Source organism: Tauraco erythrolophus, chromosome 7, assembly GCF_009769465.1.
Source record: "Tauraco erythrolophus isolate bTauEry1 chromosome 7, bTauEry1.pri, whole genome shotgun sequence".
NCBI classification, from domain to species: Eukaryota; Metazoa; Chordata; class Aves; order Musophagiformes; family Musophagidae; genus Tauraco; species Tauraco erythrolophus.
Genome location: NC_141471.1, coordinates 31,347,001 through 31,364,603, shown reverse-complemented (window position 1 = coordinate 31,364,603; position 17,603 = coordinate 31,347,001). Strand labels below are relative to the sequence as shown.

General features: G+C 40.8%; 1 protein-coding gene across 1 annotated transcript in view; it reads right to left on the bottom strand.

Moving 5' to 3' along the window:
• Positions 1-17,316, bottom strand: part of SCIN (scinderin) — a 51,080-nt gene extending 33,764 nt beyond the window's left edge. The window contains exons 1-3 of the mRNA XM_086614268.1: positions 17,118-17,316; positions 14,063-14,217; positions 12,422-12,583 (exon numbers count right to left, since the gene is read on the bottom strand). Of these exons, the coding sequence (XP_086470394.1) occupies positions 12,422-12,583; positions 14,063-14,217; positions 17,118-17,316 (516 nt within the window). The remainder of the gene's footprint in view (positions 1-12,421; positions 12,584-14,062; positions 14,218-17,117) is intronic.
• Between the last annotated feature and the right edge of the window lie 287 nt (positions 17,317-17,603).

Here is a 17,603-nt window from a genome sequence, read left to right as displayed (position 1 = left end):
CAATTCAACCCGAACGGAGCATCTTCCCAAGACACCTCTCAGAAAGGAGGGCCACTATAACCAGGTCATCTAATCCAGTCACACCACAGACCAAGGACTCCCAGTTTTGACAAGTCCCATTATCCATCCTGAATGCAAAGCCTTTCAGAATAAAGAATTCAGATTTCAGTCTTGATGAAAATTACTAAGAGGCAAAACATAAGCCACAGAGCTACTAGAGGCTGAGCTGGAAGGAGCTAGTCAAAGGAAATTAATCAGCTTAACTGGTTGCTTTCCCTCCCTTTCCTTCTTCTGGAACAAAGTAGTTCGATTCTTCTTCACATGATTTTATCAAATAGCCCAAGTAGTACAGCAATAAAGGTACACATTTTCAACTTAGAAAGGTTGAACTGTTTTGTGTTCATCTACAGTGCAAATAACAAGGATTTAATCCAAGCCCTCACTGAGGTCTTAGTTTCATGATGTATATACAACTGTATACAACTTCAGATAAAAATCTGTTTCATTCAAAAAGAGCTTTTTTTAAGCTATTTTTTCCTGACCACTATTGTTATTTAATAGCACTTGAAATAAGTGAGAGTTGAAGTACAGCTTGTCAGCACGAGCAGATGCAAACTGTGGAAGATAGCCAACGTTGATGCTGTCTGCATGCGAAACAGTGCTAGCAACTTCTGATACTTGGTTTTCATCAGCTTGGACACAAAAAAAGCCAAACCAACAAAAACAAACTCAGTGATCTCACAGCCAAGTTCCCTTCTCTTCCCTTTGGAAGTATCCTTTCAAGACAAAGTTTTAAGCTTACACCAGGATTACACAGACTTCCAGAACTGGGCCCCTTTCAACTTGCAGATGTTATGCAATGAAAGCTGTGAGGTTTTCAGCTTGCCTTTGCCAACTTGACTGTAGGCTTAAGACAAGAAAAAAAAAAAATCTGCTTCCAAGTTCTGGTTTAAATACTGTCAGCTTACTAAGTATCCAGAATCTGGAGACATATTTGGCTTCAGGTCTGAACTTTATCTGAAATTTGAATTTTGACATTTCCATAGGGGAAAAAAAAAATCGTGCATACTTGGTGAAACAGGATTTTCTAAAGAATTAATGAAAGACTGCCATGAGCGTGTAGAAAGGCAAACATTTAGATTTGAGCAGATTTTTTTAATATAGTTATTATAACCAGGCACTGCTTCAGCCATCTTCTCCCAAGAGAATTCCCAAAACGCAGACTACTTTAGTTTCTGAGAATTTCAGCACTCAAACTTACCCATTCTCATCTTGGCCTGCCTCCTACTAATTGAGCTTTTTTGAACTTATGTGAGAAAACAGGAGTCACTAGAGATACAGCAGCAATAAATAGGGATTCTTCATCTCTCAGTCTATAAAAGCAATAAGGAAGAGGAAGAAGACATATATAGAGAACTAGCTGAAGAGGTCAGGCAGCTATTGGCTTATCTCAGTGTGCATGCTGCAATTCACGGAGATTACTTGTTCAGAAAGGTTAAAAGTTCAGTTTCAGTTATACGTGTCAGCCTTCTCTTGGTCTTTTGGTAACCAGCCATGCAACCTCAAACAAGTATTCTCATCTACAGAATAAATAGTATTTACTGTACTGACCACAAAGCACATTGTGAGACCAAAATTGCCACTGCAAATTACAAAGACCTTTACTTCTCAGACAATAAATTCACATTTTCTTTTCTTAGCATCTCCTAAATGTCCCACCGCAAAGCATGCCCTGGCTACCCCGCATTCACAGCTTATTCTCCCACTTTGCCTTCAGTCAGCAACTGACTAAACTGAGCTCTCCTACACTCTGCTGGTTCTAGGCTTCAAATCAGCCTGAGGAAAGAGAAAGACTTCTAAAAACCTACAGTAATGGCTTTCAGATTATTTGATTTGTGGACTTCATTATTTTCCTTATGGAGTACACCTTCCTAAACTACAGAAACATTCCTACAAAATAATGTGGCCTAAATGCTTTTGTCCTAAACTAAAATACATACGAAATTTTGTTAGCTGTAACCTTGAGAAACCTTGTGTAGTAAGGTTTTCTCCTGTAGCATTAAAAAGTAAAATAAAAAAAAATAATCAACAAGCAGTGTCTGAAAACATCCTTGATCTGGACTTCACATGGATGAGCCATACCATTCCTATAAGCTCCATCTTCCTTGGTTATTCAAAAAAAATGGTAATTTTAAAAGCTAGACAAACAAGAACCTGATTCTTTTCAGCACTAAAGAAAAAAGACAGTATTCTTCATTAAAACCCTGAAAGCTGAACTTCACTATGTGTGTAATTTAATAGAAGGAAGCAAGCAGTCACAAGTCATGAAAGCGTGTAATATTTTACTGTATTTACTATAAGCACTAAACAAATAGCTCCGACATTCAGTGCTATAAGCCTTCAGGAGCTCAGATTTAGTTTTCTTCTGAAGTATAATCATCTTCTCAATTATTTTAAAATGTATCTAATTTTGAGGCCTCATGGTAGAAGTTCGGCTGGATGTTTACAAGTTTGTCTTCCTGATATAATTACCCATTTCAATCTCTAGGCAGATTGGGTTTTCAACAATTTAAAGCTAGAAAAAGGTATTTTTAAAAGTTGAAGCCACTTCTTCACAAGGCTAATATTTAGATCTGAATTTACCTGAAATACAGTCAGATAGTTATCTAACCATGGGCAACTGAGCTTTTGGCCTGTATTTTATTATTCATGCATTTATTTTTAGACACATTTTATATATACACATATATAGAAATAAAAGTGCTCAACTACGGCCATAATATGGTGTTTAGCTTCAGCTCACTCAGCGCTTTCACAATTTCTTAGCTGTACTACACCTTCATTATTTTTAGGCTTGTTTTGCTAACCTTATTTTGAATTGGCAGGCTGACAAAAAAAATATTTCCATTAAAATGAAAATAGCCTTCAAGTGTTCACTCCTCTCAAAAAGAAAAAAGGAACTTCATTCATCAGTAATTCCTGTACCAAGCCCAGTTTATTTTCAGAAGTTTGTACTAGAGTATTTATTTATTTTTTAATCTCTTTAATGGAGTTTGAGAGAGATGCTAGGGAAGAGAGCTATTCTGCTACCTGATAGTAATGGTGGTTGTTATCAATATACTTGTTGGACCACAGTGGGACAATCAGAAAATGAGGGTGAGAAAACGTTATCATGAATACACACAATGACCACCCTAGAGTTCCTGAGGGAGGTTCGGAAGACAAACCAGGTCTGTGCCATGCACACTGCAGTCATAGCCAGGTCTCTCTTCATCTGCATGCTTTGGGGGATGCAGTTTGGTCTTCTAGTTATAGAGTAGCAGGATTCACTGCTTTTATTCTTGATAGCTTCTGGCCTGCAGAGTGACCTTCATCAAGTCACATGAGATTTCTACAGCACATTAAAAAAGACCCAACGCTGAGCTTCTATACAGAAGCATGTGGCAGGATGACTATGCATAGCTCATGTGACTCTGAATTCAAGTACCTTGGCACTTTCCCCTGTAGGGAGAGGGATTGTGAAATACACCTCCTGCCTTCCAGCTCCAGCCCCAAATGGCATGTAGAACACGAGAAGAAAAAATAAACAAAAAAAAAATTTACTTATTTCAGAAGTGACATAAAACCAAGTTTTCCTTTCTAACACACAGCCACCTCTGTATTCAACTGGCAGCCTGCTCAGTTTGGAGGCAAATGAAAATATACTGTGTCTTGGTGTCTTTTCTATGAATCTCAGCCAGGACTATGAAAGCAAAACCAAGAAGCTTAAATCTGTGAAGAACTCACAATTTTATTCTAGTTACAAACATCTTGAATATAAAGGTAGTTTAATTCTATACCTTTGTTGAAGAACCCATTAATTTCCAGGCCCATACCGTAACTGCTGATTTGTATTCTTTTACATGAAAAGATATTAAAAAGCTAAACTAATCAATGGGGTTTCAAAACTCTATTTGAAGCAAATTTGTTGCAAAACTTCAATTTTGGTAGAAAATAACAGTGAAACATTTAAGGAATTAAATCTCACTAATCTTAAAATATTAAAATAAAATTTAAGCTTTCTTTAAGGAAGGACTTTAAGCCAAGTATCACAAGTTGGAGTGACTCTATTCTTTGTTGGCAGGCCCTGATGCACCCTAAGCCAGACCACCTTTGCCTGCATCTATACCAGAACACACTCCCAGAACGTAATTGCACCTCAGTTACAAAAGTTACCACTCTTCATTAAGAGTCAGCTTAACCTATAGTGTGGATAGTGTCATGTCAACATGGCGTAGCTTATGCTGACTCTATGTCAGTCAGGACATTGTCTTCTGTTCCTCTAAACCACATTAGGTACGGAGGCACAGCTATGAAGCAGAGGGGCTTAGCACAAAAAAGCCCTTAAGCTAAACCCATTCACTCATGTGAAACACCATACCACATTTCCTTTACCCCCCAACTCATGCAGAAGGGCTAAAAGCAAGAAAAGAAGGCTTGTAAAGTTATTACTGCCTTAATTCCTCTCTTAGGCTTAGCTGCCTCTGTTTATCAGATAGAATCAGATCAGAGCCTGGGGAAATAACCAGGTCACAGAAAGCCACTGTCGTGGTTTCACAGTGGGTAGGCAGAAAAAAGGTGGGTCAGGAGGAAAGGAGCTGTGGTGCAAGAGTGCCCAAAGGAGCCTGCACTCCTAACACTCACATGTGAGTGAACCTGAGATGTCATTTCTTGAGGGAAGTAGGGAAAAAAAAAAAAATCAACTAGCAAAGCTAAAGGCAGATTGAACATGCATGAATTTTGGCAAGTTTTTTTTACACATATCTTATCATGCTTCTGTGTTTGTATCCAAATAACTGGCATGCACTCAGCTGAGACTCCATTCATTCTCTTCATGGTCATTAACAAACAGCTGTTCTGATAAGGCAAAAGTTCATTTTAGCTGAAACTATTCTTTGTTATAGTCTCTTAAACTGAAGTTAACAGATTTTAAGGAAAAACGTGAATACAAAATACAAATAGTCTTGGAAAAAAGTTTTTACATGAACTGCAAATAACAAAAATGCTTCTAGTGCCTTCAGTTCTCAGTAAAAGTATTTGTAAAACAAATGCACATTACCTTGGTGTCTGAAATACAAACACCAAGTTTTTGGAAACTAAATGGAGAGTCCTAAAGCAGGAGTGTGGAGGGGTTTTTTTGTGTGTTTGTGTGTTTTTTTGTTTTGTTTTGTTTTTTTTTTAAAAAAGAGTGCTAAATCAAGAAAACAAAGTCCAAATAACTAAACAGTAAAACTGAATAAAAGCAGCTAGGATACAGCACTTTGTCAGTTCATTGACATTCAGGTTTTTTAGAAACTAAGTATATATCGAGAAGAATGTTTGGTTTGAACCAGGTTAATACAGGCTTCTGGAGACGTTTTTCTCCTTACATTATTCAATGTTTTCTCCTGTCCTGACTGTTTAATTCTTGATACAGGCAGGGAAGAGAAAAAAATCATTTCACATATTCATCAAATTTGTCTTTTACATTTGTTGAAACTGTAATACAGTGAACCATTGAAAGTTGTGGAGTTTTGATAATCCAAAATAAACTCTGAATTCATTCAGCCACAACATTGCTGAGGCCACAAGCCTGGCCCTGGTATGATTACAACAGTGTCTTTGTAATCAGCCTCGGAGTCTCCCATTTGATTCAACTGGAACAAATTATCAGACTAAAAATAAGTCAGATGTACCACATTCATACACTTAGCACATTCATTTTTCCTCACACCTGTTTTGCTAGTACATTCTGGGAATAGCTGTTGTATACCACAGTGCATTAAAGTGTGAGTACTAGTAGGATATTAATTCTAAAAAACAGCAGCACAAGCAGCAAAACATCTGGATTTTCTACAGCATCAGGACGAAAAGTAACCCAGCTGAATCCCTGTGCATACATGGATGCCCTGACCACCTGAAGCTTTAATAATGGTCTCTGTTTCAACCACTTTTCTGTGTACAAGTGGGGGCGAGGGGAAGCTTTCCAGTCCATAGAGTATGAAAGAAAACTACATATACCCTGAATACTCTAACTGAAGTGGGGTGGGGGGAAAGGCTTAATACTTAATTTTCTCTGTCTGATGACTTTGGGACTATAACAATTCCCAGAATGACGGAGTTTATACTACTGGAGCTGTAAAAATAATTGGTTCACAGATTTACAGAAAAATGAGATGCTTGCTTACTAAGACACACTGTGCATAGGTATAACCACATTTTTAAGCTGTTAACAAGTCCATAAAGTTAATAAAGAACTGAAGCAGTTCAGTTCTTCAAACTCTGCTACTTATTTGGCAACTCCCTGCTACAGAACAAGCAATAGTTTTGCAGCTGGGGGAAACTGAGGAAGAGGTTAGTTGTAGGAGAAATATGTGAACGAAAAATATGGAAAAAGGACAGGACTAGTCGGTTGTTAGTGCCAGGGAAAGCAACTACAAAGAAACTTAGTGATGAACTCCAACATGCAAGAATCTGCTCTTCCAATCCCATTTATATCCAGACAGTCATTCAATAAAGTGATTAATAAGCTGACTGTGAACTGGTTTCTCTGAAGGAAGAGAAGCAAAGCCACCTAGAAGAGAGTGCAGGCAAGAAGCAAGTGACGCTCCAACTGTGCCTGCAGTTGCAATGTGATGCTGAATCATACCCTGTAGTCATAATCATAAAGCAAATATCTGTCCTCTTGGTGTTTTACTGTTAAGAAAGCAGAAGTTAGTTTTCTTTTTGTAAGCATAATTTAATCTATAGCGAGTTAAGAGCTTTTATACAAAGCAACTCTCAAAAAAAGCCAGCCTGTTTGCTTGATATATTTCTTCTAGTGTCTCTGTGCAAGACAGCAATCTTTCTTTTTCACATACTTATTATGTCAGGAGTTCAAGTAGGGGCATACTGACAGATACATGATCACAACAGCTTCATTCAGTCTCATGCTTTTGAGTTCTAAGATCATAATTGTCACTTGTGATTCATGGAGCCCTTGAGAAGCACATACATTGACTGCTGGATGGCAAAAGAAGTTGTTTTTAAGCACACTGCAGGCTCTTAAACGTCAAACCAACCATCTCTTGGCTGTTTATAAATCAGTGTATAAGAACCACTACAGGAGTGGGAAGGATGGACAACTGAGTGCAGTTTACCTTCAGCCTTCTCTTAATTTCAGATATAGTTATCTCACCATCTGCATTCTTCCTTTGGGAAGAAGGTTAACGTTTCATTAGCAGAACTTCGTACTGACAAAACCTTCCAGTCTCAATCAGGCTCAAGCTCAGAACTGCTTGGAACTTATTACGCATCCCTCTGCTTATTTTAGCAACTGTCTCCTAATTTCTTCCAGGAGGCCGAGTGGTACACAGCCCTCTGCCGTCACTTGGCTCACTGCACTGCTGCTACCCCCTATCCAGAGGGAAATCAGACAGAGAGAATCAAGTCTTACATTTTACAATACTCTATCTGAACAAACACCTAGAGAATATTTTTGCTGGTCACTAAGGACACAACTTCAGACAGCCTTCATACAGCAGAGTTTCCCCAACTGAGTTGAGAGCTTTCAATAAAATCAGCTGATCACTTCATGTTGTTTTACTGTATTGCTACTGTATGGATCATCCGGCTCAAAAATCCAAATCAAGTTTCTCGGCAATGCCCAGCACACAGGTGGCACAGGGGGGTTGTGGAAGCAACCCGGCTTTGTATTGCCTTGAGGCAGAGACGACCCACGGGGAGCTGTGTAGATCGCTCAGCCCTGAGTTCTCTGGTGAGTCAGCGCTGCATTGTACAAAGAACCAAAACTTGATTTGAGCCTTGAAATCCCTCAACAAAGAATATGCCCGGAGTCTCAATTCAACCATTGTCCAGTTGCCTGAGATACGGTATTCAGGCACAATCGGTAAGGGGAAACTCCGTCACACCCTTAAAGACCTTTGAAGACCCTCAAAGACACCCCCCCCCCCCCCCCCCCCCCCCCCGGTACAATCGATAAGGGGGAGCTCCCTGTCACACCCTTAAAGGCCCTCCTTAGGCATGGTACCCACACAGTCATGTACATCAGGGGATAAAAGCCCTATGATTTGGGTTGGAAATGGGGAGTTGCTTCTCCAACTACACAGCCAGTCTGTGAGGAGATTCTTTCCCCCCTTGATCGGGATGCCGGCCAAGGTAACTTCCCTGGAATTGAGAGCCTTTACCTGAGAGGTAACTGATTTCTTTTTTTTCTTCTTTTTAGCACACTTTAAGTCCAGTGCACTTGTGTGTTCTCTTGCTCTTGTGTGTGTAATAGTGTATTCTGTGACTGCTGTGCTGCAATAGTACATTCCATGACTCTCTTGTGTTCTGTGATAGTGTATTGCAATAGTGTATATTTTGGTTTTAAATTGCAATATTACATTCCTCCATTGTATCTATAAGAACCTGTAACAGCGGCATATTGAATCTGCAAGTGCAGTTCAAGTACATTGTTTGCAAATAAACTGTTTGCTTGGACCTTGTAGTCGAGACTCTTTCAATAGTGGCCTATTGAATCTGCGAGTGCAGTTCAGGTAAATTGTTGCAGTATCTTGAACCTTGTAGTTAAACCTGTAAGCGCAGTCCAAGTGGAAGCTGTTATCTTGGACCTTGCAGTTAAACCTCCCAGTACGGTCCAAGTAGATCGTTTGCTTGAACCTTGTAGTTGAGTCTCTTTTCGTCACAGCTACTCCCAATACTTCTGCTCCATGTTTTGGTAACTACCCAAATTATCCATGCATCTCAAACATTCACGTTTTGTACATGACCAGTATACACCAATGTATGTAGGGTGAACTTCACAATACTGGTAAGTTTTCTTCCCACTATAAACCAATCACTAAGAAAATTTAGGAGATGAAAGTCTTTAGCACATCTTATCAGAAATGTAAGCTGTAATAACATATGCATCTGGATAATACTACAATAGCCTGGGACACTGTATGTTATTCACTGAATGGCACAATGATTAATCTTTTTCCTTCCCTTCCATGGTTATTTTCCATACTCTGTCATGTTGCTTGCTGTTTTGAGAATTTGTCTTGGTGACAGAGGAAGAAAGAGGGATGTGGCTAAGGGGAGGTAGCTGGAGGATGGGGGCTGCATCTGGAGGTAAACAGGACAGCACAGAGCAAGGCCAGACAGTTTATGGCCACCAAGAACTGCCAGCTCCATCCTGGTGCCTCTCAGGTGTGACACCAGGAAGAGCTCAGCACCCTCCAGCCAAAAGGACCAGATGGTAAGTGTGGCAGAAGACCATGGCTTCTGAGAGGGCTTGAGCACAGCTATGCCAGGACAGGACACGCTAAGCAGCACCTGACAAGTTAAAGTGTGCTCTACTCTAGGACTGTACAAAGCATCCTCAGCACCTGCCTTGCATTTGTCTTGTTTGCCCCGTCCCAAAGGCTCCCTTCCAGGGAGACTCAGAGGTTCATCAAGGTGGTGTTATGGAAATCCCTTGTACGAAAAGAAATAAAATAATCACAAATCAGGGTCTGGCACCCCAGGCACTCTCCTGGATCACTCACTGCCCTGGAACATCAGTCTGGTGGTCACAACGCTCATGTCATGGTCTTAGAGAAGACTGTTTGAATAAAAGGTCTTTACATGTTACCTACAGCTAATGATTCCCCTCATATCAAAGACAGTGCTTTCTCTGACATCAGCAGCTATTTTCTGTTCCAGCCTGGAGAGTTCAAGAGAGGCAAGGTAAGACCTGGGTAAGATATCTGAAGATCTTTAAATGTGGTTTAGTAACGTATCTAGGTATGAGGTAACCATCAGAACCTGACCTGTAAATATGTGTACACAAATGCTTTTTAGTTCAGGCATTATCACTAGGAGGGAAAACTCAGTGACTTCAATGATTTTATTCCTGATCATTATTACCTTTCTTAATTTTCCCTTATCTGTTCAAACCACAGGTTTAAAATACTGCTATAATTAAGCTCAGTGGGAAAAAGGAAATGATTTTTCATTATCTAATATAAATGGCTTGATAAAACATAACACCAGATGGACGGCACAAGCAGTTTTGCAGTGCCGTGGAGACCATCCTTCTGGTTAGCTAAGAGACTAGGGAAAGTAAGTCTTGGAAATTCATCTTATTTGATATGCTACAATAATTTGATATTAAAAGCACTGACCATAAGTTCATTATTTTATGCAATTACTGCCCATTATTCTCAGACAATGATTCAGTAGTGCCCTGCTATAAATCTCAAGACTCAAGAGCAACCTTATTTAAGATTAATTATTTCAATTATTAAGTAATCTACTTGAGCCAAAATCTGTTGTTTTTTTTTTTTTAAAGGACCCTTAAATTCAATGAAGAGCTCCTGTAAAGGCTCACCCACTTACAATGGAGCCATGGAAAATTTCAACCAAAATACATTACTTCTGTTTGAAATGTAGTTCTTAGAAAATATACTGTCACAGTAGAAATCTTGAGCAAGTTTTACACCACACCTATTTCTCTATAGGCATTTCACTAGACTTACATATCTTCAAGTATGTCACACGCTGCCTTTTCATCTCCCATAAGAAAGGTCTGGTTTATGTAATAACCTGTGATGAAATTACTACAAATGTCTGGATACTGATAGACTTTTTTCCTTAACTTCTTAACACATCCAAGAAAACCCATCCCTTGTAGACCACTGACATGGCCAGACCAAGAACTGTTAGTCATGCGATTTGACTGACATTTCCCATAGCATGGTAGATATCTAGATGTTCACATCTAATCTTTCTTCCTGCAAAAGCACAGAGTGGCATTGCTGCTTAACCTCTGTCTTGTCAAACAGGAAATCAGAAACTAGAGTGATGTCATCTAAAAAAAGAAAAAGACTCACAATGGACATTGAGTATTAGAAATCAAGACTCTAAAGCCATATTAGATATAAATTGCTCAGTGACAGTGCTCTCCTCAACAAATGGGATGTACCCCAAGCTATACACATAACCACTATATACCTACAGTGCATTTCATCAGTGTCATTGCCTTGTCTGCAGCATGACCTGAGTAATTACTTTAGGAAAACTGGGTAACTGTGGCATAATACAGGTCAGAACAAGTCAAATTCATGGAGCACACCTAGTTTCACAGGGTGTCCATGGGAAGTTAACTCCAAACCACAAAACTCAAGCCTTGTGACACTCTGACTGCCAAAGCAGCATTTTCTATCAATGTTTAGTTCCAACTTTCCCATTTCCTGTGGGTTAACTCTGAACGGGAATAGACAATTTCAGTTTTCTATGCATCTTTTTTTATAAAGTGACATCGAGAGAGCTGTTTGGATACTGATAACTTGGCTGTTTCAGATGAGATCTCAGTGTCATGGGAGGAATGGGATAATGTCAGGAAAACACTAGTGGTTTTTCTATCTGAAGGCTGCTAAGCATGATAAAATTCTAAACAGACATAATCAATATAGCTACTTGATACAAATATCTTCACTTATCACACCAGGGGACGCTTTTCAGAAGAAACAGCCAAACCTGTAACATGAGTTCAGAAGAGCTCCTTCTTCAATAGGTCAGGGAACTATTCTCTGAAATCTTGCTGAAGTAGCTGACCACTTCCTTGTGAAGCAGTACAGTTAATCTTAACTGCAGTTGCTGCCTCGCAGATAAACTATTTTCTTTCATATGCTCTTAATTTTATTCATGTCAGTATATCACGTATGGGAATAATTTCAAACTGATAACTAGCATCTAACTCACACAGCCTATAACCCAGCTGCTACTTTCAGAATTCGTTTTAAGACTTCTTGCTACTAAAGTGACAGTACTATAAGTCATCTGAACCAAGCAAAATTATCTTACCTGTCCATATGCTTCTGCGCTAAGTCTACTTGCTTTCAGCAGAAAGCCTTTAAGTATGGGATTGCTTCTCAAGTGATCGCTTGAAATACTCAAGTAGTTTTATAACACGTTGTATGACAAGTTTATTGTGACTTTTTCTGCAGCTATTTATAGTGAATTGTCACAATCAAAGTTTTATGAATACGAAGAAATGCTCTTAAGAGAAAGGTCTAATCTGTTCTGCTCTGAACCCTCACACTGATCCCATTCAGCTGGTAGATAGTGTCAAAATCAGACAGGACTTAAATGTCAGTAGCTTAAGGTTCAAACATCAGTAGTAAAAAATCCCAATGTCTTGAGTGGGAAAGAGAACTGTTTCCTGAAGAATAATCTGTGCATACTTTAGAAAACATTTAGGGCAAGTTTTGAACCTTCAAAGTATTGTGACACTAAAACTGATTCTCTAAAGCAGATTCTTTTTTGTCAATTTGTGTGAGTGACAAAATCGGTTGTGCATTTTAGATGATGATTCAGACCTCAGAAGGGATGCTGCATCTCTTACATTTCATAGTGTTTTGCTATAGGAAAGACTTACACTTCCAAGGTCAATAATGAAACAATCTCCTCTGTTGAAGCTGGTCCAAGCCAGGGGCACTTCTGTGGCTCTTACAACTCTCCGGCCCTTGATATGCAGAAGCCTCTGAGCACTCAGATCATTAGTAACAACATGATTAAATCCAGAGGCAACACCGCCTGCCTGAATAAAACAAAAAAACAAAGCAGCAAGTTTTATTTCAGTTTGATTTCTGCAAATTTACCATTTTGCAACAGCTGAGAAGCTAGCAGGGGAAATAGTTTATGCAGTGAGAGGTGAGCTGAAATAAGTGTATACTGTTTAATGGTGCTGACCACAGACCAGACGGACTTGGGGAACACTGCTGCTGCTGAACTCAGGTGTCACCCTGCTTCAAAGGGGTTTCAGATGAACAGTGAAAGGGAAAGCACAGGATTTATCACATTTTCCTGCATCATCCAGAGGATAAAGTAACACTAAACCACACTGAGGACAAAAGTCAGTAGGTTATCAAATAAGGACTGAGAGGAAGCAGGACAACGTGCAGCTTCTGTGCAAGTTTTCACAACTTCCTTAAATTCAGAGGTCTGGGTGTTTCTAGTACCTGGTTATGTGTAGAGGGAGGAGTCATTCCACAGCAGCTTTGTAATTTTCTGAAAGGAATACCTGCAACTTAGGAGAGAACCTAGCAAAGTGCACCAAACTTGGGGAAGGGAGACCAAACTATTGATTTACGATCTATAAAGTTTAAGTTAAAACCTAACTTATTCCTGTAAACTAGCTCGGCTGTCTGCCTCTGTGGGGCAGCATTCTCCACTCCTCCAGGAGATCCAGACCTTGGGTTGAAACTGTTTATTGAAATTACAAAGAAAAAAAAATAACAGAGTGGGCAGGTCACTGTCAAGCTCTTATGCAGAGTTAAAAGCCTTGAATGGGCTGTGTAGACTGTGACAAGTTACAAACCTCCATAAATGGGAAAAATGCTGACTGAGTGATGGCTCCTGGAGGTCCTACTACAAGGAGATTCTCAGGAAATGCATTACTTTTTACTTTTAAAAAACACAGATGTCTCAAAGTTTCCTCCCAAAGATTCTGCTTCTGGAAGTGACACAAGGAGGCTGAAACTACAGCTTTTGTAAAAAAAAAAATTTGGTGGAAAGTATATGGGAGTTTTTTACCTCAATGAAAAAAACTGCAGTAGTACTGCAGACGCACCATTTTTAGACTAAAGTGAGGTTTTAGTATTTTCCACTCTGTTTATGCTTTTAACCACTTAAGCACATTGGGTTGTGCATTTGAACAAAATTATTCAGTCTACACATAAGTCTCTGTGAAATTTACTGCCTCTCAAAGACAGAGTCCCTACTGTGAGCACCTTTAGACACACAAGTACAAAATCTCAGGATAGCTTGATTTGGGGAGGGAGGAGGAGACAAATCACTGGGACAGTTATCAGAAGAGACACTGGTAAACAAGCTGCTGCTATCTGTACAAGTACTGAGACTCCTATAGTTTAGGATAGGTAGTTCAGATCTAAAAACCACTAAGCATTAAGAAACAATTTTTAAACTTTCAGTAACGGACACAAAGCAAAAGATTTGATTTTACTTGAGACAATGTTACATATATTTTTAGAATGTATTTTGACAGCTGGCTCTTTACCTTGTATTTAATTCCTCCTTTGAAGTAGCTCACAAACTCAGTAGACTCATATCCTTGAATTTCTCTACTCTGCACGGGTTTTCCTCCTAAATAGTCATCCATTTGAACAGCAAAGATAGCTGCAGCTGTACTTTCGTCCTGGGTACATTCTTTTCCTGAAATAAGATGAAACATTATATCTAAAAAGCACTAATATAAGTTTGAATTCTGTTAGAGAAATTGTTTCTGTGACAATCAGGCACTGCCTTCAGCAGGTTGCACATCCCATGTATATGTTGCAACAAAACACCGCATCATAACCTTGTTCACCACTGAATGTATGACCATCCAGACCATTTCTTAACTACTTGTAGAACTGCCTTCATAAACAAACAAACAAAATATTTAAAAATAGCCAAGTTTGTCTTCTCTCAGTCTCTTTGAACAAGAGAATATTTTAATTAAATTTAGCATGGCAAGTATCTGCAGTAATGATTTTTGGACTTTTGAGTTGAAGCACAAAGATCAAGGAAAGTCACATCAAAGGACCGATTTGATGGTAAACCATATATTTATGCTAAGAGCAACTTGTCAAGCCATAATGTTAAAATAATCCAAAAGCAGTCCTCTTGACACTATAACGCAAGTAAAGGGTATATTGCTTAGATATCTTTTATTAGGTCGCCTGGTACAGCTGGGAGAAAGAAAAGCAGCTTTGGGGCTCAGATTTTTGCTTCGTGAGGTCACACTGTTTTGTACCTTTCAGAGCTTAGCCTCTTCTCAGGACTGTGGCAAAACGGCCTCCTTAACAAGATGTGTTGATGGCCCAATGACACTGCAAAGCAGGCTGTGTATTAAATGAGAACTTTTAGCATGGGCCTATATATTTTTGATGAACATTTTCAGCAGATTTGAGTGTTTCAAGAGCAACACAAGTAGGATTGAGTCTCAAAAAATTGGCTTCTCAAGAACTTTTGAAGAGTGAGGAAAGGCAAGGTTTGCCATTTAGTTTTTAGCTGTTCTTTCTAAGTAAGAGGAAGAAGCTGGTATACAAACAATTCTCAAGAGCAGCTTCTCACTTCCATTAACTATTTCTTTGCTTCCAGGTGACTGACTGGAAAAATACCACAGAGCTCCAGGCAGCCCAGACAGAGATGCCTCTCTCAGGCTGTGGGAGAAGGGGAAGCGTGCAGTGAGGTGCTGGTGTCACCTCACTATCTAGTGAGTCGTTGCTGTCAGAGGATGCCTGTCAGTAAGGTATTATGGAAGAAAAAAAGCACGGGAAAGCAGGGACAGGGTTGCCTAAGCAGATCACTGATTTGTCTCGATTTGTCTGTAGGGTTTCCAACAATCTAAGTTCACAAAAGTTCTTCCCATCTCAAAGTCTGACTGATAACTACTGTAACTTTTTAGAGACAGCTTACAAGAAGTCTTCAGAAAGACCACACTGAGATCTTCCTTGTCCAGAGGTTATACAGCCTTTGCTCATGAGGGAAAAGTTTGGTGTAAATAACAATGGTGAGAATCAGTCAGCAAAAATACCAAAACAATTCAAACTCTTGCACTGGGTGTGACTGTCCTTCCCCATACACCTTGCATGAAGTCCTGGTCTCCTGTTCACATTATGCTTGCAGCAGTCTTTGAGCATCTCCACCCACCACTGGAGTATCTTGCAAGCAGGAAGGGATTTCCCAGCAGTTAGCCACACTGCCGCCAACCTGCCAGCTGCGCAGGAACAATGTGTGCCCAGATTACCTGAAGCTATTTACAATATCTGGATATCACCGCATCAGCACAAGATGTGCATGAACGTGCACAAGTGAAGGACTTTAGCCAACAGCAAAAAGGTTTTCATTCATGCAAATGTCAGCAACCGTTTTGATTTCACTTCCAGTTGCAAAGTCCTGGCATCTTTTCCAAGAGAGCGTCTACTGTACTTTAACTACTACATAAATAGTTCTAACTTCACAAACAAACATCTAAATAGCCAAATCCTGCTATTAACTAGCAGTGCTGTTGACATATCTGCCAGAAATTAATTTACACTGCCATCTATGATTATACTCTTGTCAGTGACAAACAATATCCCACATGCCAGCTGGATAACTCATAACACATGCAAAACTACACAAGCTTCAAATATTTATGCAGAAACAATTCCAGCTTTATCAGCTATTCTTTTTCAATGCATCCAAAAGTACAATGAGAATAACAGCGACACAAACACATTAACGTTTATACACATTGACCTGTCTTTATGTGCATTCACCGAGATGATTGCATACAAACACAAACGTGATAGTGAAACAAGAACAAACTAATAGATTTCAGGCAGCTACACAGCAACCACTGTGGTTGGATGACTTGGTGACAAGTCAAGGAAGTCTCAAGCAATCTCCAGAAGGTGAGGAAGTCACCTAAAATGCATTCATACATCAGACGTCTGGTTTGCTGTAAGCCCTGCGCTAGTCAAGGTCAAAGGCAAAAGACATCAACCCAATTCCAGTGTTCCCAGTTGCTTCAAGAGAGGCTTTACTAGGCTGTCAGACTGATATTAAAGAGAAGAGGTTTCACAGAAAACCTGATGACTTTGCCTCCAATTTCTGTATCATCAGAGAGCGAAATTAGCCTAGCTGAAAAAGGCAAAATCTGGACACAAAGCAGTGCAACACCACCACAGGGCGATGGCTGAGATGAAATTTTGGACCCTGTGGAAAAAAAGGCAAAAAGACTCTTCATCTGAAGGAAGGCAGGATTTCACTTGCAAATCTCGGTTGGATGAGGCCAAGACTTGACTTTAACCCTTCAGCACTTTTCCAAACTAACATCACCCTTCCCGCATACCCCACTTCCCCAGCCCCATAGCACCGCCACACGAGAGGCGGTGAGGCTCGGCATCACCCAGACCCTTGAGCACAGCCCTACTCCCATTATTTAAGAGCCTCAACTTGGAAGCTGCACGCAAGCAGCGCCCCTGACGAGGAAAGAGGAAAAAATTCCGGTCCCGACCCCCCCGGAGCCCCGCGAAGCGGCACGGCAAGAAGCTTCGGCAAGAGCGAGCCCCCCGCGCTCCTACCGAGCCAGTAGTGCAGGCGGTAGGCGGCGGCGGCGGCGCGGCGCTCGGTGTGCAGCACCAGGTACGCGTCCCCCACGAAGAAGTCCCCGTGGCGGCTGGGGGACACCGGCACCAGCTCCAGCCGCTCAACGCGCCACACCTGCAGCCCGCTCTGCTGCCCGGCCTCGGCGAAGGCCGGCGGGGGCCGCTCGGGAGCCATCTTGGGGAGCGCAGGGGCAGCGCTGCCCGCTCGCCCGCGCCGCCTTTATAGCGCGGGGCCGGCCCCGCCCGGGGCGGGGAGCGCGGCCGCCCCAGCGCCGCCGAGCCCGGCGCGGGGAGCGGCCGGTGCCCGCCGGGCGTCGCCGTGTGCTTTCCCTCTCCGACCGCCGCGGGCGGCCCCGGTGCTGGCTGGCCGAGTTTTTTGTTAATTTGTGAGTTTTGAACACGCCCGCAAAACTCACCTGGCGTGCCTTTTCTTTCCGTGCTTCAGAGGTGTTGTCAATAATC